This window comes from Ranitomeya imitator, chromosome 1 (genome assembly GCF_032444005.1).
Source record: "Ranitomeya imitator isolate aRanImi1 chromosome 1, aRanImi1.pri, whole genome shotgun sequence".
Taxonomy (NCBI): domain Eukaryota; kingdom Metazoa; phylum Chordata; class Amphibia; order Anura; family Dendrobatidae; genus Ranitomeya; species Ranitomeya imitator.
In genome coordinates, this window is record NC_091282.1 from 639,526,110 (window position 1) to 639,549,302 (window position 23,193).

Consider the following 23,193-nt stretch of genomic DNA (forward strand, 5'->3'; position numbering starts at 1 on the left):
TGTTCTTTTCCATTTCAATATTCTGGACTCTCGGCCGGTCAACTTGAAGTGGGGACAGATGAGATCGCATGTAGAGATGCCCAAAGCTTTGACCAGCCCCGGTCACATGAAGGTGATGGTGGGAAAGTGTCAGAAGAGGTGGATGATGATGAGACACAATTGCCAGAAAATCAGGAGGAGGAGCAGGGTACGGCGGATGTGGAAGACGAGTTGGTGGATGACTATGTGACTGACCCAACCTGGCAGGAGGACATGCAGAGTGAGGGCAGCAGCACACATGGCGAAGGAGGCATATCACCCCAACAGGCAGGAAGAAGCAGTGTGGTGGTCACAGACAGAAGGCGTGCATCCGTTCCCAGTAACACCAACATGAGGGAAGTTGCCATTCCAACTGTTAGATCTTCCCGAGTCTGGTTATATTTAAAGACTCTGCCGATATCCCCAAACAGGCCATTTGCAGCACCTGCCATGCTCGCATCAGCAGGGGTAGCAAAACAACCAGCATGATCAGGCACATTCAAGCAAAGCACCCGACTTTGTGGGCCGAACTCCAGGCTCCAGGACCACTGTCTGCAGGTCACACCACTGCTTCTTCCACTGTTTTGCGTAGCAGCCAATCCCCAGTACACTGTGCATGTGAAGATGCCTCTAGCCTTGAATCTGTTGTTGCCCACAGTCAACCAGCACCATCATCAAGCCTGTCCACGTCCTTGTCCCAGCACAGCCTTCCGTTGTCTATACCCCAGCCTTTGGAATGCAAGCGGAAATACCCAGCTAACGCCCCACAGGCCACAGTCCTAAATTCTAAAGTTTCTCTTCTGCTTGTGCTTGAAATGTTGCCTTTTAGTCTAGTTGAGATTGAAGCTTTCCGCAACCTGAAGGCAGCAGCTGTCCCAAGGTACTCGGTCCCCAGTCGCCACTATTTCTCCCAGTGTGCTGTACTGGCATTACACCAGCATGTGTCCCACAACATTACCCGTGCCCTCAGCAATGCTGTTACAGGGAAAGTCCACCTAACCACGAACACGTGGACAAATGCTTGGGGGCAGGGATGGTACATCTCACTGATTGCACACTGGGTTAACATAGTGGAAGCTGGGACCCAGTCGGTCCTTGGGATGGATCACATCCTCCCCACGCTGAGGATTGCTGGCCCTACGTCAATCAGGGTTGTCCCCACAGTCTACAGCTCCTGCACCTCCTCCTCCTCCTCTTCATCCTCCATGTCTGAAATCAACACATCAGTCAGAAGCTGGAAGCACTGCAGCACTGCCTCAGCCAAGCAGCAGGCTGTGCTGAAGCTAATCTGCACAGGTGACAAATCGCACAATGCAGAAGAGTTGTGGACAGCGCTGAAAGAGCAGTCAGATATTTGGATGACACCGCTGAACCTACAGCAAGGCATGGTTGTGTGTGACAATGGCCGTAACCTTGTGGTGGCTCTGAGGCAAGGTGAGCTCACACACATACCGTGCTTAGCCTATGTGCTTAACCTCGTGGTTCAACGTTTTCTGAAAAGGTACCCGGAGCTGCCGGATCTGCTAGTGAAAGTACGCCATCTGTCTGCCCATTTTAGAAAATCAACTACAGCTTCAGCCGCCCTTGCCGTGCTTCAGCAGCATTTGCAGCTTCCAGCTCAACGACTGGTGTGTGATATCCCCACGTGCTGGAACTCTACACTGCATATGTTGGAAAGGATTTGTGAGCAGAAGAGGGCAGTTGTTGACTACCAACATCAACAAGGCCGTCAATATTCAGTTCAGACTCCACACATAAGACCTCAGGAGTGGACATTGATGTCAGACATATGTACCATCCTCCAAAACTTTGAGGACTGCACCAAGATGGTGAGCGGCAATGACGCCATAATTAGCATCACCATCCCGCTTCTCAGCATTCTGAAAAACTCTCTCCTCACAATTAAAGAGGATGCATTGCAGGCAGAGAACGAGGACATGAAGCAAGGAACCATACAGGGGGATTACACTCTGCCCAGCCTCATATCTTCTCAATGTGGATTGGTAGGCAATGAAGAGGAGGAGGAAGAACAGGAGCTACTTTCATGCGCTATAGACGGTACTACAAGCACAGCTCAGTAGTTCATTACAAATATTTCTTTGTCGACTATATTAGTTTCTCTCCTTGAGAGCCATAACTTTGGCTGCCTCAAATGTACAAATGGCGAATATACAAATGGTAATTTGGAATCCAGATTAAAATACTGTATACCAAATGCATTCAGACAATCACATGGTTGCATTTCTTGTAAAACATTTCCAGATATGACAGACAATGCTCATAGTGACACAATCTTGAGAAATGTTTGTTTATTCACTTCACAAACAGTTCTAAGTCTCTATATGTTTGCTGTTTGTCATTATAAAACATTAAGGTTTACTGAAACTCTGCCTGTGGTGGTTTAATTTAAATCCTTGTGGCTTTAATTTTCTAGGGGTTTATGGCCCCTCGTCTGATGACTCCATGATATATCAGTTTCATACAACCTTGAAAGCTGGCCACTTGAAGGGCTCGGTGAAACTAGAGTTACTACATAGTGTAAATCACTATATAAGACCAGAGAAACATGACTAAGACAGATGCTAAAACTGGGGTACCTGTACATGTACAGTGTGCTGATACCGGCATAAATGGTTGCCTCGGCAAGTGTCCTGTCTGAGAATAATACCATCTCTTCTGCCGATATAAAATTGGGACAGAATAGAGAGATGCTGAACACCCCATTAAATTGTTGCTTATCTTTGTCGGAAATTATTAGAGTTTAATACAGTAGATTATGTTTTTAGTTTAGTTTTTGTTCTAAGGTCTCATGGTGTGAATAATTTTGTTTTAATTTTTCCTTACAGATGATGATGAAATTAATGAACTTTTTGAAGATGCCAAAGAATTTCCAGAAGACGAGATTAAAGGTGGCCATACTGTAGGTCAATCATGACTCTCCCATACACATTTATGCTATAGAAAGAAGTGTCTATCAAACGTTTGTGGCAGCATTTACCATCTGAAGTGAGAAATGACTCTGGGAACTTCCATGCACATTAAAGTACATAACGGCTGGTCCCGCAAATTGTCACAATTCTGATGTTTAGGACGACTTTATCTTCACTTTACAGACCCTATATATACAATTTGTATTATCCATGAGTCTGTGAGCACAAACCACAATATGCTCCATCACAGAGCATGGAATAGACCAGATTCTCGGTCCTTATACTAATTTACTACCATGGTTTCTTCAAGCAGCACACAGCGAGAGCAGGAATTTAGGAGATATGTATACCTTCGCGGGAAAGATATATAATAGATAGCTAGATAATAGATAATAGTGTGAGGGGATATAAGGACTAGTGTTCACCCCACCCCTTTAAGAACCGACCCGGTTCTCATTGAAACATGTTGATGTTTATATTTGCTGCTATTATGAAGCCACTTTATGGCTGTGATATAATGTAAATTACATGATTGGTTGGTTATTTCTGTGTGTACAATGTATATTTTAGTATAGGGAAAGTGCAGTACTCTAGTTGGGACACTAGATGGGGCACAATAGTGTACATAGTTAGTTATAGGAGGGGTGAGCTGCAGTTAAGATAGGGAAGACTTCCTGATTTGAGTTAGTCAAGCCAGGGTGCCCAGACCGTCTGCATGGGCTTAAGTGCCAGGGGACGACAGTAGCGATCATGCAACGTTCACTAAGGGAGAAGCCCAGCCATCCGCAGCATCAGGCCTGAACAGCAGTGGGCCAGTACAGCAGCAGGAAAGGTGATTGAAGACAGAAACAGTGATAGGATGGGGACGCAAGTAGTTCCATGATGTGGCAACTTATAACTTGGGCCGATGCCCTCAGAACTGGGCTGAAACAGCTGAAGGAAATCTCAGATGCAGTGAGCTTGGAACAGGAGTGCGCTGTGTCACTGCAAAGTATAGTACAGAAGGGCAGAGCGCTCACCAAGTGGCAACTGACTTCGGAGGCAGATATTCGCTTGTCTAGGGCAAAATAGACTAAGTAAGGTCTAACCGTAGCAAAGCTGAGTTAGGAGGAAGCTTAGGAACCGTGTGGTACGGTCCGACCTGGGTATGTGTTGTGTGACAGGAAGTAAAGTGCAGGGAAAGAAGAAGAAATGTGTAATGCGAATCCTGTTGTAAATGCTGTGAAGAATATGTATGTGCTGCGTAAAGAGAATTGTAAAGTTGTTTATTTGAAAGTTAAAAAGGACTGTGGCTCAATCTATTCAACACCATCTAAAGGGAGCCTACAGCAGAGCAGAGGGGACCCTGCCGGCGCAGAAAGTGGAGCCACAGGTACACAGGTATGCAAGTGATGGACATTGTTTTCATGTGATGGGAGGCCAGGGCACAGACGCCCTGGTATCCTCGGCCATGACTATGGCCCTGGCCCTCTCGCACAATAGCTAGATAGATGGATTATAGATAATTGTCATGATCGTAGTTTGTGTAACCACTGTACCACGGTCCGCGGAGAACCTGGAGGGGCGTGACTAAGCGATCACCTGACTATTCACTAGAGCCTCGGATTGTGAGGTTAGTCTTGGCTCCTGATGGACGCCAGGTGCCACTCCAGGACAGACCAACAGTAGCACAGCAGCTGGATCCGAATGACAGACTGGATGGTGGCAGTGCTTGCATCAGAGTGCAGCTGACCAAGTTCGTATCAGAATTCAGCAGTCAGAGTTTGTGTCAGAGACAGAGTTTGTGTCTGCATGCAGCAAGCAGGATTTGCTTCAGAGTGCATCAGGCAGAATTTGCTTCAGAGTGTAGCTGGCAGGATTTGTGCTGAGTGCAGCAGGCAGGATTTGCTTCAGAGGGCAACAAGTAGGATTTGCACTTAGAGTACAGCAGGCAGGATTTGTTCTTGAAGTACAACAGACAGGATTTGTACTTGCAGTACAACATGCAGGATTTGAACTTAGTGTACAGCAGACAGGACTTGCACTGGTATGCGACCTTACACATCATAGACTCAAACAGGAAGGTTGCTCAGGCACCTCCCCATTGGGGAGGAAGCAATATATACATAGTGTTTAACATAGTGTTTAATAGCCATTGGCGGGGGAGGAAATAGTAAGTGCACGTGCTGGCCTTTTAAGAGGGCGGGAGCCCACACATGCAAGACCTAACAACATGGCGAGAGGAACAGCTGGAAGCATTCCGAGCATGGCTGAGTGAAGAGACACGCCGCCGACCCTGCCTGTCAGAGCAGGAATCCAGCGTGGTGTTAACAATGATAGATAGATAGATAGATAGATAGATAGATAGATAGATAGATAGATAGATAGATAGATAGATAGATAGATAAATTGATAGATTGATGTTAAAAATGAAGGCAGCACTCCATGTACTGTAGTTCAAGGTGAAAAAAGTGGACTTTATTCATATCCACATAGCAAGGCGATGTTTCGGCTCACACTGAGCCTTCCTCAAGCCAGCTCTGTGTGAGCCTTGCTATGTGGGTCTGAACAAAGTCCACTTTTTTTCACATTGAACTACATGGAGTGCTGCCTTCATTTTTTACTCTTATCTAGATTTGGGCAAGTATGGGATTATTGCCTAGGAGGCCTGTCACCCACAAGTAAGCATGCTGTTCCATTTTTTTCTGAAAATAGATAGATAGATAGATAATAGATAGATAGATAGATAGATAGATGATAGATAGATCATAGATATATAATAGATATAGATAATAAATAGATTGGCAATAGATAGAAAAAATATACAGTCATGGCCAAAAGTATTAACACCCCTGCAATTCTGTCAGATAATACTCAGTTTCTTCCTGAAAATGATTTCAAACACAAATTATTTGGTATTATTATCTTTATTTAATTTGTCTTAAATGAAAAAACACAAAAGAGAATGAAGCAAAAAGCAAAACATTGATCATTTCACACAAAACTCCAAAAATGGGCCAGATAAAAGTATTGGCACCCTCAGCCTATTACTTGGTTGCACAACCTTTAGCCAAAATAACTGCAACCAACCGCTTCCGGTAACCATCAATGAGTTTCTTACAATGCTCTGCTGGAATTTTAGACCATTCTTCTTTGGCAAACTGCGCCAGGTCCCTGATATTTGAAGGGTGCCTTCTCCAAACTGCCATTTTTAGATCTCTCCACAGGTGTTCTATGGGATTCAGGTCTGGACTCATTGCTGGCCACCTTAGAAGTCTCCAGTGCTTTCTCTCAAACCATTTTCTAGTGCTTTTTGAAGTGTGTTTTGGGTCATTGTCCTGCTGGAAGACCCATGACCTCTGAGGGAAACCCAGCTTTCTCACACTGGGCCCTACATTATGCTGCAAAATTTGTTGGTAGTCTTCAGACTTCATAATGCCATGCACACGGTCAAGCAGTCCAGTGCCAGAGGCAGCAAAGCAACCCCAAAACATCAGGGAACCTCCGCCACGTTTGACTGTAGGGACCGCATTCTTTTCTTTGAATGCCTCTTTTTTTCTCCCGTAAACTTTATGTTGATGCCTTTGCCCAAAAAGCTCTACTTTTGTCTCATCTGACCAGAGAACATTCTTCCAAAACGTTTTAGGCTTTTTCAGGTAAGTTTTGGCAAACTCCAGCCTAGCTTTTTTATGTCTCGGTGTAAGAAGTGGGGTCTTCCTGGGTCTCCTACCATACAGTCCCTTTTCATTCAGACTGCGACGGCTAGTACGGGTTGACACTGTTGTACCCTCGGACTGCAGGGCAGCTTGAACTTGTTTGGATGTTAGTCGAGGTTCTTTATCCAACATCCGCACAATCTTGCGTTGAAATCTCTTGTCAATTTTTCTTTTCCGTCCACATCTAGGGAGGTTAGCCACAGTGCCATGGGCTTTAAACTTCTTGATGACACAGCACGGTAGACACAGGAACATTCAGGTCTTTGGAGATGGACTTGTAGCCTTGAGATTGCTCATGCTTCCTCACAATTTGGTTTCTCAAGTCCTCAGACAGTTCTTTGGTCTTCTTTCTTTTCTCCATGCTCAATGTGGTACACACAAGGACACAGGACAGAGGTTGAGTCAACTTTAATCCATGTCAACTGGCTGCAAGTGTGATTTAGTTATTGCCAACACCTGTTAGGTGCCACAGGTAAGTTACAGGTGCTGTTAATTACACAAATTAGGGAAGCATCACATGATTTTTCGAATGGTGCCAATACTTTTGTCCACCCCCTTTTTTATGTTTTGGTGTGGAATTATATCCCATTTGGCTTTAGGACAATTCTTTTTGTGTTTTTTTCATTTAAGACAAATTAAATGAAGATAATAATACCAAAGAATTTGTGATTGCAATCATTTTCAGGAAGAAACTGAGTATTATCTGACAGAATTGCAGGGGTGTTAATACATTTGGCCATGACTGTAGATAGATAGATAGATAGATAGATAGATAGATAGATAGATAGATAGATAGATAGATAGATAGATAGATAGATAATATATAGATAATAGATAGATGATAGATAAAGATAGGTAGATAGATAATAGATATATACTGTATATAGATAGATAATACATAGTTAGATAATTAGATAGATAATAGAAAATAGATAGATAGATAAATAGATAGATAGATAGATAGATAGATAGATAGATAGATAGATAGGTGATGCATAGACAGACTGACTAAGGATGTGCGAAGAGATTCTAAATGAGCCAAATTAATTTTGAATTTCCCAAAATTTACAGCAACCGTTTTGCTAAATTCTTATGGACTGGGAAGGGAGTAAAACAATAAAATATCTTATTCGCATAGCTGCAACAACTGCCCATTGGCTTCTTAAGGCTGGTTTCACATTTGCATTTTAATCTGCAGCGTTTTAAACGCATCTGCAAGTGGTGGAAAAAACGCATGTAAACGCGTACAAATGCAGCGTTTTTTAGACGCATGCGTTTACATGCGTTTTTTCCTGCGTTTGCGCTTTTGGTGCCCAAGAAGAGAAATTTCACAAGAGAAATATCAAGATAACCAAACAACACCAATGGGACTAGAGAGGGCATATATGATGGGATCTCTATATATAGACCCTAGGGCTACTGAAATTTTAACAGTTTGCTACTGTATCCTGTGTCATGATGGATCTTCGCGTAGAGAGCTTTTATTTCAACCTGGATTTCAGCTTCAAGCTGTTTCTTGCCTGTGCTTTTGCTTGGGAGCAAGACCGAAATCGCGAAAGATGGAGAAGGAGACAACGCAGGCGTTTTTGGAGGCACCCCATTATTGAACTACGTGAGAGCCGTGGAGCCTATCACACGCTCTATGCCGAGTTGAATGCCAACCCAGAGAAATTCCAGGAGTACACGCGAATGTCGCAAGAATCGTTCCAGGATTTGCTTTCTCGTGTCCAAGGAGCCATACGGCGACAGGACACCCAGCTCTGTAGAGCGATTCCAGCCGAGGAACGTCTGCTGGTGACATTAAGGTACGTTCAAAATCTAAACCAATAACAGTCCAAATTTAGGTTTTTCTGACATGTATTTTTTGTGTATTTTCTTTTTTTTTTTTGGGGTAACCACACCATAAAAAGAATAGATTGTAATTTTTTTTTTTGTTTGTGTTTTTTCTCCAGATTTCTGGCCACAGGAGAGAGTTTATCATCCCTCCACTTCCAATACCGGCTTGGAATATCCACCCTGTCCGGAATAGTTGTGGACATCTGTCGGGAATTGTGGAATGTACTCCGGGATGAGTTTATACCCCAACCCACCGCGGAAATGTGGCGTGAAATTGCAGAAAAATTCTGGAATGTGTGTGATTTCCCCAACTGTTTAGGAACGGTGGATGGAAAGCACATCCGCATTATTAAACCTGCCAGAACAGGATCGGAGTTTTTTAACTATAAGAAATATTTTTTTGTAGTGCTCATGGCAATCGCTGATGCGGACTGTCGCTTCATCGCCATAGACATCGGAGCTTTTGGCCGTGGCAATGATTCCCAGACTTTCAAGAACTCGGATATGGGCCGGCGTGTGTATGGCAACAATTTCAATTTTCCCCCGTCACAGCCTCTCCCCAACACTCAAGGTCCACCGATGCCATTTGTTATGGTTGGGGATGAGGCCTTCCAGATGTGTGAGAATCTACTGAAGCCCTATTCCAGTCGGGACTTGAACCACACTAGAAGGATCTTTAACTACAGACTGACCAGGGCCCGAAGAACAGTAGAGTGTACCTTTGGCATTCTGGTCGCTAAATGGCGCATTCTTGCATCAGCCATAAATCTAAAAGTGGAAACAGTTGACGAGGTGGTCAAAGCCTGTGTGGTTCTCCACAATTACATAATGACTAAGGAGCGACCCAACATTGAACTGGATGAACCAGTTGCACACCCACTGCCAGATTTCAAACATCACCCGCTGCGGTCAACTGCAGCCGTTGGTCTCATGCGGGACCAATTTGCTGCCTTTTTTGATTCAGATATTGGCCGGGTGTCATGGCAGGACAATGTAGTGTAAATGTCCTGTTGTAACTTTATCTTTTCCAGTAACTTTCTACAATGAAAATAATATTTCACATTAATAAACTTTAGTGTTGGTTGTGTTGACCGTGTCTCCTATATTTTTCCTCTCCAAACCAAGGTTGTCCAAAAACTGGCAGTATTTGAGCTGTATTTAACCCCTTAGTGACAGAGCCAATTTGGTACTTAATGACCGAGCCAATTTTTGCAATTCTGACCACTGTCACTTTATGAGGTTATCACTCTGGAACGCTTCAACGGATCCCGCTGATTCTGAGATTGTTTTTTCGTCACATATTGTACTTCATGTTAGTGGTAACATTTCTTCGATATTACTTGCGATTATTTATGAAAAAAACGGAAATATGGCGAAAATTTTTAAAATTTTGCAATTTTCAAACTTTGTATTTTTATGCCCTTAAATCAGAGAGATATGTCATGAAAAATAGTTAATAAATAACATTTCCCACATGTCTACTTTACATCAGCACAATTTTGGAAACAACATTTTTTTTTGTTAGGGAGTTATAAGGGTTAAAAGTTGACCAGCAATTTCTCATTTTTTTTAGGGACCACATCACATTTGAAGTCATTTTGAGGGGTCTATATGATAGAAAATAATGAAGTGTGACACCATTCTAAAAACTACACCCCTCAAGGTTCTCAAAACCACATTCAAGAAGTTTATTAACCCTTTACGTGCTTCACAGGAACTGAAACAATGTGGAAGGAAAAAATGAACATTTAACTTTTTTTTGCAAACATCTTAATTCAGAACCATTTTTTTTATTTTCACAAGTGTAAAAACAGAAATGTAACCATAAATTTTGTTATGCAATTTCTCCTGAATACGCCAATACACCATATGTGGGGGTAAACTACTTTTTGGGCGCACCGCAGAACTTGGAAGTGAAGGAGCGCCGTTTGACTTTTTCAATGCAGAATTGGCTGGAATTGAGATTGGATGCCATGTCACGTTTGGAGAGCCCCTGATGTGCCTAAACAGTGGAAACCCCCCACAAGTGACACCATTTTGTAAACTAGACCCCATAAGGAACTTATCTAGATGTGTGGTGAGCACTTTGAACCCTCAAGTGCTTCATAGAAGTTTATAACGTAGAGCCGTGAAAATAAAAAAATCGCTTTTGTTTACACAAAAATGATCTTTTCGCCCACAAATTCTTATTTTCACAAGGGTAACAGGAGAAATTAGACCACAAAAGTTGTTGTGCGATTTCTCCTGAATACGTCGATACCCCATATGTGAGGGTAAACCACTGTTTGGGCGCATGGCAGAGCTTGGAAGTGAAGGAGCGCCGTTTTACTTTTTCAATGTAGAATTGGCTGGAATTGAGATTGGACGCCATGTCGCGTTTGGAGAGCCCCTGATGTGCCTAAACAGTAGAAACCCCCCACAAGTGACCCCATTTTGGAAACTAGACCCCTTAAGGAACTTATCTAGATGTGTGGTGAGAACTTTGAATGCCCAAGTGCTTCACAGAAGTTTATAATGCAGAGTCGTGAAAATAAAAATAAAAAATTTTTTCCACAAAAAAGATTTTTTAGCCCCCAAGTTTTTATTTTCACAAGGGTAACAAGAGAAATTGGACCCAAAAGTTGTTGTCCAATTTGTCCTAAGTATGCTGGTACCCCATATGTGGGGGTAAACCACTGTTTGGGCGCACGGCAGAGCTCGGAAGGAAGGAGCGCCGTTTTGAAATGCAGACTTTGATAGAATGGTCTGCGGGCATTATGTTGCGTTTGCAGAGCCCCTGATGTACCTAACCAGTAGAAACCCTCCACAAGTGACCCCATTTTGGAAACTAGACCCCCCAAGGAACTTATCTAGATGTGTGGTGAGAACTTTGAATGCCCAAGTGTTTCACAGAAGTTTAGAATGCAGAGTCGTGAAAATAAAAAATATTTTTTTTTCCACAAAAAAGATATTGTAGCCCCCAAGTTTTTGTTTTCACAAGGGTAACAGGAGAAATTGGACTGCAATAGTTGTTGTCCAATTTATCCCGAGTACGCTGATGGGCCATATCTGGGGGTGAACCACTGTTTGGGCGCACGGCAGAGCTCGGAAGGGAAGGAGCGCCTTTTTGGAATGCAGACTTTGATAGAATGGTCTGTGGGCATTATGTTGCGATTGCAGAGCCCCTGATGTACCTAAACTGTAGTAACCCCCCACAAGTGACCCCGTTTTGGAAACTAGACCCCCCAAGGAACTTATATAGATGTGTGGTGAGAACTTTGAATGCCCAAGTGCTTCACAGAAGTTTATAATGCAGAGTCATAAAAAAATATATATATATTTTTCCACAAAAAGGATTTTGTAGCCCCCAAGTTTTTATTTTCACAAGGGTAACAAGAGAAATTGGACCCCAGAAGTTGTTGTCCAATTTATCCCGAGTACGCTGATGCCCCATATGTGGGGGTAACCCACTGTTTGGGCGTACGGCAGAGCTCAGAAGGGAGGGAGCACCATTTGACTTTTTGAGCACAAAATTGGCTATCGTGTTTGGAGACCCCCTGATGTACCTAAACAGTGGAAACCCCCCAATTCTAGCTCCAGCCCTAACCCCAACACACCCCTAACCCTAATCCCAACCTGATCCATAATCCTAATCACTAACCCTAACGATAATCACAACCCTTACCCCAAAACAACCCTAATGTCAACCCTAACCATAACCCTAATCAAAACCCTAAATCCAACACACCCCTAATCCTAATCTCAACCCTAACCTCAAACCTAACCCTAATCCCAATACACCCCTAATCACAACCCTAACCTTAACCCTAATCCCAAACCTAACCCTAATCCCAAGCATAACCCTAATGCCAACCCTAACCCTAATACCAACCCTAATCCAAACCCTAACCCTAATCCAAACTCTAACCCTAACTTTAGCCCCAACCCTAGCCCTAACTTTAGCCCCAACCCTAGCCCTAAGGCTACTTTCACACTTGCGTTGTTTGGCATCCGTCGCAATCCGTCATTTTGGACAAGAAACGGATCCTGCAAATGTGCCCGCAGGATGCGTTTTTTGCCCATAGACTTGTATTGCCGACGGATCGTGACGGATGGCCACACGTCGCGTCTGTCGTGCACTGGATCAGTGTTTTGGCGGACCGTCAGCACAAAAAAACGTTCAATGTAAAGTTTTTTTGTACGTCGCATCCGCCATTTCTGACCGCGCATGCGTGGCCGTAACTCCGCCCCCTCCTCCCAAGGACATAGATTGAGCAGCGGATGCGTTGAAAAACTACATCCGCTGCCCACGTTGTGCACAATTTTCACAACGTGCGTCGGTATGTCGGGCCGACGCATTGCGACGGCCCCGTACCGACGTAAGTGTGAAAGAAGCCTAACCCTAAATTTAGCCCCAACCCTAACTCTAAATTTAGCCCCAACCCTAACCCTAAATTTAGCCCCAACCCTAAATTTAGCCCTAACCCTAATCCTACCCCTAGCCCTAACCCTAGCCCTAACCCTACCCCTAGCCCTAACCCTACCCCTAACCCTACCCCTAACCCTAATTTTAGCCCCAACTGCTCTTCTCCTGCCGGCCGGCAGATGAAGACAGATGGCGGGCGCACTGCGCATGCGCCCGCCATTTTCTTTTGCCGGCGGCCAGGAGGAGCAGCAGGAGGCCCCAGGGACACAGGTGAGTATGGCAGGGTCCCCGAATCCCCCTATTTCTCTGTCCTCTGATATGCGATCACATCAGAGGACAGAGAATTACACTTTGACTTTTTTTTTTTTTTTTTTTGCGGTCGCCGGTAAACAGTTAATTACCGGCGATCGCAAAACAGGGGTCGGTAAAACCGACCCCGATCATGCTCTTTGGGGTCTCGGCTACCCCCGGCAGCCGAGACCCCAAAGATTCCCGCGGGGCCGGCCGGCGGGCGCACTGCGTGTTAGGGGTCGAGTTCCCGCTTCTGCACAGGGGGAATCTCGAGCCACTTCCGCTGCGGTCTCCCATTCTTGTCCAGCCGCAGTGGAGCCTGCTCAGCAAGGACGTCAGTCCCAGCGTCTTGCTCATTCTCACTCTGTTCTGAGAGTTAGTGCTGCTTCTCCAGTCTCTGCCATTAAAGTCAGTGCTGGTCAGCAGCGAGCGGACTTCTCTGGGACTAAGTCCTTGTCTGCATGTACTGAGCATGCCCAGCGTAAGGTCTCCCGTTGGAGATCGAGGGTCATGTGCTCAGGCTCTGCAGCACATTCCATTGGTCCTCTTGGCAGGTCCTAGAACGGCAAAAGTGCTGTGGCCACTTCTGTGCTTATGTGTGTATGTTGTGAGTGCAAGTCGTCCTTGGAAACCCCTACCCTATTGAATGTCTGTTCGCGGAAGGTGTATGGCTGCTATCTAGCGCCCGACTTAGCCTACAGCACTAAACACACATCACAGCGTCCTGTAGCTGTGCCTGCCAGTACGGCGCCGTGCGCCTGCCTTGCGCTTTCCATACCCGAGTCTGGGTGGTTAGTGGCGTCCGTTAGTGCGGCATCGCTCGCACTCTTGTGCACATAGATTTCTTAAGGTTCTCTACACACCCAGTTGCGGTGTTACGCCAGCAAGGGTCTAATCGGGCTCCAAGCCCTTCTGGGGTTAAGTCCGCTGACCACTTGCTCGCGCACTAGTGCGGTACTGCGGTCCTGTGAATTAACAGGATCGCTTTCTTCACGCTGGGTGAGGTTTAACCTACGCGTGTATACTTTAGTGTACCGCCATATGGTCTGCAAATTGCTAGCAGCAGGTTCTCACCTGCACGGTGGACCCCGGACTGCGAACGCACCTTTATCATCTGTCTTGGTGCGTTCCGCCAGTCCTAACAGAATACTAGCGCCAGGGTCTGGCTAGTAAAATGGCGGACGATCAGCGTTTACAGCGGTACATCCAGCAGCTGGAGGGAAGGTTGGCGGCTCTTGAGCGTTCAACCTCAGCTGTGGATGTTACTGCTGTCGCTGTTCAGGCTGCAAGTGTGGCTGCAGCTACCTTGTCCACTGCCGCTCCTGTACCGACGCTATCTCGCCTCCCGCTACCAGAGAAATTTTCTGGTGACAGTAAGTCCTGTAGGGGTTTCGTGAGTCAGTGCTCAATACATCTCGAGCTTCTGGCCTCTCGTTTCCCTACAGAGCGGGCTAGGGTGGGCTTTATAATTTCCTTATTGTCGGACAGGGCGTTGCAGTGGGCTACGCCGCTGTGGGAGCGTGGCGATCATGTGGTGCAGAGTGCTCCGTTATTCCTGAGCACTCTGAAACAGGTCTTTCTAGGACCTCGTGTCACCCATGACACGGCGCTCCAACTGTTGGCACTGACTCAGGGCTCGTCCTTGGTCAGCCTTTTTGCCGTCCATTTCCGCACTCTGGCATCTGAGCTGGAGTAGTCGGATAAAGCCCTTATCCCTATATTTTGGAGGGGGCTGGCTGACCACGTTAAGGATGCTCTGGCCACTAGGGAGATTCCCGCCACACTGGAGGAGTTGATAGCAGTATCTACTCGCATTGACCTCCGTTTTCACGAGCGGAGGTTAGAGCGAGCCCAGTGTAGGCAGAGGTTTCGGCTGGCTCCCACCTTCGCCAAACCTTTGGAATCTCCAGTTCAGGCTCCTGAGTTCCAGGAACCTAAGGTGGTGTCACGAGCGGGATCTAAGTCCCAGACTGCTCGTGCACTCCAGGGTTGCCATGTTTGCCAACAGTCAGGACATCTTGCCACCAGATGTCATCAGCGGTCGAGGAAATGTCAGCGTCTAGTGGTAGTAGGTGGAGGTGCACTAGACACTGCGACGTTTGCCTCCAAATTGTCCTTTAAGGGGACAATTACCTTTGGCTCATCCTCCCACTCGGTAGACCTCTGTGTGGATTCTGGGGCGGAGGGCAATTTTATGTCTTCTGCCTTCGCCCAACGTCACGCAATACCCCTGGTTATGCTATCCCAACCAGTAACGGTACGAGTGGTGAATGGGTCGACACTCCCCGCACAGATAACACATCAGACCATCCCTGTTACTCTGTCCCTGTCGCCATCCCATCAGGAGATTATTTCTCTGCTCGTCATTCCTGAGGGTATTGATGAGGTCCTGTTGGGGATACCTTGGCTACGGTACCACTCTCCTCACATCGAGTGGTCCTCAGGCAGAATTCTGGGATGGGGTGAATCATGTGGGGGTAGGTGTCACCGAGAGTGCGTTCAGGTTGCTACTACTGAGGTACCCGCAGATCTATCCTCTCTCCCCAAGCAATATTGGTCTTATGCAGACGTGTTCTCCAAGAAGGCGGCGGAGACCCTTCCGCCCCATCGCCCCTATGACTGTCCTATCGATCTCTTGCCTGGTGCTGAGCCTCCCCGGGGTCGAGTCTATCCATTATCTCTCCCGGAAACGGAGGCAATGTCTCAGTACATACAAGAGAATCTGGCAAGAGGGTTCATCAGGAAGTCAGTGTCACCTGCTGGGGCAGGGTTCTTCTTCGTGCAGAAGAAGAATGGAGAACTACGTCCATGCATAGACTACAGGGGTCTTAATGCTATCACAGTTAAGAACAAGTACCCTTTGCCGTTGATATCTGAGCTTTTCGATAGGCTTCGGGGAGCTAGAGTGTTTACGAAACTAGATCTGCGGGGTGCTTACAACCTGATTCGCATCCGTGAGGGGGACGAGTGGAAAACGGCATTTAACACCAGAGATGGGCATTATGAGTATCTGGTGATGCCCTTCGGGCTCTGTAATGCACCTGCCGTTTTTCAAGACTTTGTCAACGACATCTTCCGGGATATGCTTTCCACCTCGGTTGTAGTCTATCTGGATGATATTCTCATCTTTTCTCCAGATATTGACTCCCACCGGAGAGATGTTGGCAGAGTCTTCGACCTCCTACGGGCAAACTCTCTTTACGCAAAGTTGGAGAAGTGTGTGTTTGAGCAGGAGTCCTTACCTTTCCTGGGCTATATCATCTCCGCCCAGGGATTGGCTATGGATCCTGCCAAACTACAGGCTGTGATGGACTGGCAAGAGCCCCATTCTCTTAAAGCGGTGCAGCGCTTTATGGGGTTCATAAACTATTACCGCCAGTTCATTCCCCACTTCTCAACTCTGGTAGCTCCCTTGGTAGCCCTCACCAAGAAGGGAGCGAATCCCAAATTGTGGTCGGAAGAGGTCTCCAAGGCCTTCACTTCTATTAAGTCCCACTTTGCTAGCGCTCACATCTTACATCGTCCCGATGTGGATAAGCCATTCCTACTGGAGGTGGATGCCTCGTCCGTTGGTGCTGGAGCAGTCCTCTACCAAAAGGATGCTCAAGGTCAGAAGCATCCATGCTTCTTCTTCTCCAAGACCTTCACGCCAGCGGAGAGGAACTACTCCATCGGGGACAGGGAGTTGCTAGCAATGAAGTTGGCCTTTTCGGAGTGGAGACACCTTCTGGAAGGTGCGCGGTTTCCCTTCCAAGTTTACACGGACCACAAAAATTTGGTCTATTTGCAGACAGCCCAGCAGCTAAATTCTCGCCAGGCCAGATGGTCCCTGTTCTTCTCCCGGTTCCACTTTTCCCTTCATTATCTCGCCGGGGAGAAGAATATCCGTGCTGACGCTCTCTCTCGCTCCCTTATGTCAACTGAGGAGGAGGAAGAGGAGCCTCGGCTTATTGTCCCTTCCGAGAGCCTGAGAACCGTGGCGCCGGTTTCGCTAGAGTCTGTGCCTCCGGGCAAGACTTTTGTGCCCATTAATTTGCGACCGGAGGTTCTCTCTTGGGCTCATTCGTCCAGGGTGGGTGGACACTTTGGGACAAAGAGGACATCTGAGCTACTGGCGAGGACGTACTGGTGGCCGCATATGGTCCGGGATGTCAGGGATTATGTTCTGGCGTGTGTCTACTGCGCCAAAAATAAATCTCCGCGTCAAAGGCCAGCTGGTTTGCTCTATCCCTTGCCGGTGGCAGATAGGCCCTGGGAGATGGTCGGGATGGACTTTGTTGTGGGTTTGCCCAAGTCTCGCGGCTGTACCATCATTTGGGTCATCACCGATCATTTCTCAAAAATGGTGCATTTGGTGCCGCTGCCGCGGTTACCTTCTGTACGGGCCTTGGCAGCGTTGTTCATTAGACATATCTTCCGCCTACATGGTATGCCAGACAAAATTGTCAGTGACCGGGGTCCCCAGTTTGCGTCTCGGTTCTGGAGAGAGCTCTGTCGTCTTCTCAGTATTGAGTTGAATCTCTCTTCCGCTTATCATCCCGAGACGAATGGGTTGGTAGAGAGGGCCAACCAGACCTTGGTCACATACCTGCGACATTTTGTTTCAGCCAGGCAGGATGACTGGGCATCCTTGCTATCATGGGCAGAGTTTGCACTGAACAACGCCCTAGCCGACTCCACTGGACAAACCCCATTCCTCCTCAACTATGGTCAGCATCCACGGGTACCTGTGCCTATGCCCGTGTCTTCCGCCGACTCCAGGGTGGCAGACTGGGCTGTGGAGGCACGGGATATTTGGGACCGCACTCAGGATGCCATTTGGGCCTCTAAGGAGAGAATGAGGTCCTCCGCTGATGCTCATCGGCGCCCCGCTCCGACCTTTGCCCCTGGCGACTTGGTGTGGCTCTCCGCCCGTAACATCAGGCTGCGAGTTGAGTCCACTAAATTTGCTCCTCGCTACTTGGGTCCATTCAAGGTCCTCGAGCAGGTTAATCCTGTGGTCTATCGTTTGGCCCTTCCACCACGCCTGGGTATCACCGACACCTTTCATGTGTCCCTCTTGAAACCCGTGTATATGTCCCGGTTTTCCGAGTCATCTGCTGGGACATCGGGTTCGTCTACGGACGATTATGAGGTGAACGCTATTTTGGGGTGCAAGGTGGTGTGTGGTAAAAAATTTTATTTGGTGGACTGGAAGGGTTATGGCCCCGAGGACAGGTCCTGGGAGCCTGTTGAGCACATTCGGGCTCCGCAGCTCATTGCTGCCTTCGAACGTAGCGAGGCCCAAGGAGGGGGGGGCCCTAGGAGGGGGGGTAATGTTAGGGGTCGAGTTCCCGCTTCTGCACAGGGGGAATCTCGAGCCACTTCCGCTGCGGTCTCCCATTCTTGTCCAGCCGCAGTGGAGCCTGCTCAGCAAGGACGTCGGTCCCAGCGTCTTGCTCATTCTCACTCTGTTCTGAGTTAGTGCTGCTTCTCCAGTCTCTGCCATTAAAGTCAGTGCTGGTCAGCAGCGAGCGGACTTCTCTGGGACTAAGTCCTTGTCTGCATGTACTGAGCATGCCCAGCGTAAGGTCTCCCGTTGGAGATCGAGGGTCATGTGCTCAGGCTCTGCAGCACATTCCATTGGTCCTCTTGGCAGGTCCTAGAAGGGCAAAAGTGCTGTGGCCACTTCCTGTGCTGCTGCTATATAAACTGCGCATGACCGCACGGCCATGCGCTAGTATTGTCTTACAATTGCTTATGTGTGTATGTTGTGAGTGCAAGTCGTCCTTGGAAACCCCTACCCTATTGAATGTCTGTTCGCGGAAGGTGTATGGCTGCTATCTAGCGCCCGACTTAGCCTACAGCACTAAACACACATCACAGCGTCCTGTAGCTGTGCCTGCCAGTACGGCGCCGTGCGCCTGCCTTGCGCTTTCCATACCCGAGTCTGGGTGGTTAGTGGCGTCCGTTAGTGCGGCATCGCTCGCACTCTTGTGCACATAGATTTCTTAAGGTTCTCTACACACCCAGTTGCGGTGTTACGCCAGCAAGGGTCTAATCGGGCTCCAAGCCCTTCTGGGGTTAAGTCCGCTGACCACTTGCTCGCGCACTAGTGCGGTACTGCGGTCCTGTGAATTAACAGGATCGCTTTCTTCACGCTGGGTGAGGTTTAACCCACGCGTGTATACTTTAGTGTACCGCCATATGGTCTGCAAATTGCTAGCAGCAGGTTCTCACCTGCACGGTGGACCCCGGACTGCGAACGCACCTTTATCATCTGTCTTGGTGCGTTCCGCCAGTCCTAACACTGCGCATGCGCCCGCCATTTTGAAGATGGCGGCGCCCACCGGGAGCCACGAGGAGCATCGGGGGAGATAGGTAAGTATTGGGGGGCTACCTGGGACCCCTTTTCTCTGTCCTCCGATGTGCGATCACATCGGAGGACAGAGAAATTAAAAAGAGATCGCGTTTTTTTTTTTTTTTTGCGATCGCCGGTAAACGGTTAATTACCGGCGATCGCAAATGCGGGGTGGGTTAAACCCCCCCCCCATCATGTTCTCTGGGGTCTCGGCTACCCCCGGCAGCCGAGACCCCGGAGAAAATCCGACTCTGGGGGGCGCTATTTACTTTTTCCACAGCGCCGTTAATTAACGGCGCTGTGGTTTAAGTACCCTTAGCGGCCGCCGTTAAAAGGCGTATCGGCGGTCGCTAAGGGGTTAATATCATTTTTTGTAATCCAAAACCAGGAGTGGGTGATACAGGCAGTGGTGCTAGTTATTATGTTATCATAATTTACCTCTAATTGTTCCACTCCTTGTTTTGGTTTACAAATACTGATATAAAACACTGGCCACATACTGCTAGTAATGGCAGCCATGTTGCTTTATTGGTAAGCTTGTTGACGTCATTGCGTCATGATTCTCTTCTCATGTATCCATTGGACACAAAATAGAGAGACAATCACTGTCACGCTATCTATACTCATCAAGTCAGGTGTCAGAAATAATGAATTCATGATAAACATATACAGGCTCATGAATTCACTATTTCTGACACCTGTGCAGGTGAGCATAGATATATAGCGTGTGACAACCATTGTCCCCTCAATTTGTGTGTAATAGATTATGTATAAAGAAGAGAAAATGGTGGTTATACAAGGCAGTTATCTACTCAACAGGTCAGGTGTCATAACTAATGAGTTTTTGGACACCTGACCTGTTCAGTAGAGGACTGCACTGTATTTCCACCATTTTCTCTTCATACTGCCACACTAGTCATAGACAAAAAGAGATTATGGAGATACATGCTATATTTTTGGGCCCACCTCATATCTGTATACTAAAGACACACATATAGCTGCAGTATTTTTAACTACTGGAGATATGTTGTGGCGCAAAAAATAAGTGTGTGGCGAAGTTTCTTGGCACACGGTGTGTGTTGCCGGCGGCGATAGACACAATAAACCAAACATAATTGTGGCAAATCAAACTTGTTTTATTTTGTTAACAAAGTCAAAAACTTATTTTTTTTTACCGCGCCGGCTTGGGGTAGAGTGATGTAAACGGGGGGGTGTGAAGAACTGAGGCCTGGCTAACTGAGGCCTGGCAGGAGAAGGGGCAATGAAACTAGAAGGGTCTGGAAGTTTGGGGATGGGGCTTGACACATGAGAGGCTTGAGACGCACTGGAAGGGTGAGACAAAACTGACAATACAGACACATCGGTAGGTGAAGGGGGAGGAATACTAAGAGGTTTTTTTTTCTGAGTTTTTTTTGGTTTTGCCTGGTAGGGGGACGTCTTGGTGGGCTCATATGCCGTGGCGTGGTGGCGGGTGACCTGTCAGGGTCCGGCTGCACTGTCTCACAGTCCATAACACTCGTCGAGCAAACGGCCATGCCAGGGTCCTGCTGCGTCGTGGTGGGGCCGGTCCGTAAAGACATGCCAGGGTCCTGCTGCATCGTGGTGGGGGCGGTCCTGAAAGCCATGCCAGGGTCCTGCTGCATCGTGGTGGGGCCGGTCCGTAAAGGCATGCCAGGGTCCTGCTGCATCGTAGTGGGGGCAGACCTGAAAGCCATGCCAGGTTCCTGCTGCATCGTGGTGGGGGCGGACCTGAAAGCCATGCCAGGGTCCTGCTGCATCGTGGTGGGGGCGGTCCTGAAAGCCATGCCAGGGTCCTGCTGCATCGTGGTGGGGCCGGTCCGAAAAGCCACGCCAGGGTCCTGCTGCATCGTGGTGTCAGTGGAGGAGGTCCAAGCCAGAGCAGCGGTTGTCACGGTGGTGGCGGTGGGATGTCCAACTGCACTCGTCATGGTGTTGGCGCTGTAGTGGAGTCCGCCTGTGGAAGGAATTGAGGTGGCCGTGCAGTGGTATGCAGTAGAGGTCGGCATTGAGGTTAATCGTGACAGTGACGGCACAGTTGGATATACCGCCACTGTCTGCTGGAAATACCGACTCTTCTGCATAGCCTGCACATAAGCAGCATTGCAGGCCTGCATCACACTGAGCTGGAGATCAGGGGTAAGGTGTTCCGACATGCCCTGCTCAATTTGGTTTAAAAAAATGATGAGCCGGCCTCTGGAGGTCGGCTTTCACTTAATCAAGGCTTTTGGTGACCTCCTGGATACGGGCATTCAAGAGGTTATGAGAAACATCCATTCGGTCACCTAAAGCCATAATTGCTTCATGTAAAACCGAGCTCAAGTGCAAAAACTCGGGCATGAGTGACCTGTCCGAAGCCCTCTGCTGCTGCCAGGATGAGCCCCAAAAAATTGGGGCAGTGGAAAAGGACTGCGAAAGGGGAAGACCTGATGGACCAGCTCCCTGGTCTCCAGTTAGTGTGGAAGGCCCACCTGCTGCTGCACTGCTGGATGGCTGGGACGGGTCCGTGGCTGTCAGATGAAGGACCGCTCCAGAACCTGGGCCGACAGTCGTGCTGTATGTGCTGTGAAAAAAGGAAACAGAAAATTAATACCAAAAATTAACCAGAGCTAAATCCTGTGGAATTTAAAAATACAGATTATGTCAATACAATGCAACCGAAAGCATGTGAGAAATACTTACGTTCTCTGGGCAAGGACCGGTCTTAAAAATGACAGAACTCGATGATACTTGTAAGTTCGGATCCTTGCTCCTGAACCACTGGCAACACGACTCTCTTGGCGCAGGTCCTTGTTGAAGCGGTCCTTCATCGAACGCCAACATGTTTTTACTTTGTCCACTGTTAAAAAAAACACATTATGGTCAGGAAATGGACTTTTTGCCGTGCACAGACAACTGTGTGTGATGAGAGAAACTCTAGAGAGTTTCTTTCATCATACACAGTCAAGTGAGCACGGCCAAGGTCTCTGCTGCTTCACACTGCAGTGCAATACTTACCAAATGCACTACGGACCCATGGCGGGGCGTTGTCCCAGCCATCCCACATCGCTTGGGCCACCTCATTCCATAAGCACTGGAGCGTGGTGTTGTTTGAATGCAGTGGATCCCGGCTGTCCCACAACAGGACCAGGGTTATTAGGAGGTCATTGTCGATCAGGTCATCGTCCCATTGTGAAACCTAAAAATTAAAGAAAGTCATTAAAGTTTGGTCAATTATATAAGGAAAAGAAAGACAACAGATGCTGAGAAATGGCATGAATAGGAAAGTCAACATACAAAAGGATTTCAGAAGAAAAAATTAAAGAAATACGAGTGTAAAGAAAGGAAGATTCAAGAATATTACAAGGAGGACAGTCAGCCTTGTATACGTACCCGCTGCCGTCTTCCCACCGGAGCTTGACTCCGCTGCTCCTGCCCGGTAAGTGCCTCAGTAGAAGTGCTCTAAAAAAAAGGAAAAATCAAATTGTCACATGTGTCGATGTGACAGTGAATACTTACCAAGCTGAAGAGGCAAATACTCACTTCACTGACATGCTCCACTTCCGACTGACGTGGCTCAAACTCCTCACCAGATGAAGACTCCGAAGAAGACATTCTGATGCATGTAGAAAGAAAGAAATGGAAGAAATTAGGACATGTAGAGCCAAAAAATAGAAAATA

The 23,193-nt window shown here is 47.4% G+C and overlaps 1 protein-coding gene across 2 annotated transcripts in view; it reads left to right on the forward strand.

The window, feature by feature from the left end:
• LOC138638312 (uncharacterized) overlaps positions 1–23,193 on the forward strand; it is a 129,534-nt gene that overhangs the window by 62,512 nt on the left and 43,829 nt on the right. The window contains exons 1-2 of one of the 2 annotated variants that reach the window (XM_069727523.1): positions 8,029–8,448; positions 8,596–9,582. In XM_069727523.1, the coding sequence (XP_069583624.1) occupies positions 8,099–8,448; positions 8,596–9,481 (1,236 nt within the window). In that variant the 5' untranslated portion in view covers positions 8,029–8,098 and the 3' untranslated portion in view covers positions 9,482–9,582. Of the gene's footprint in view, positions 1–2,864; positions 2,939–8,028; positions 8,449–8,595; positions 9,583–23,193 lie in introns of those variants that run through there. The other variant, XM_069727531.1, reaches the window with a different exon arrangement.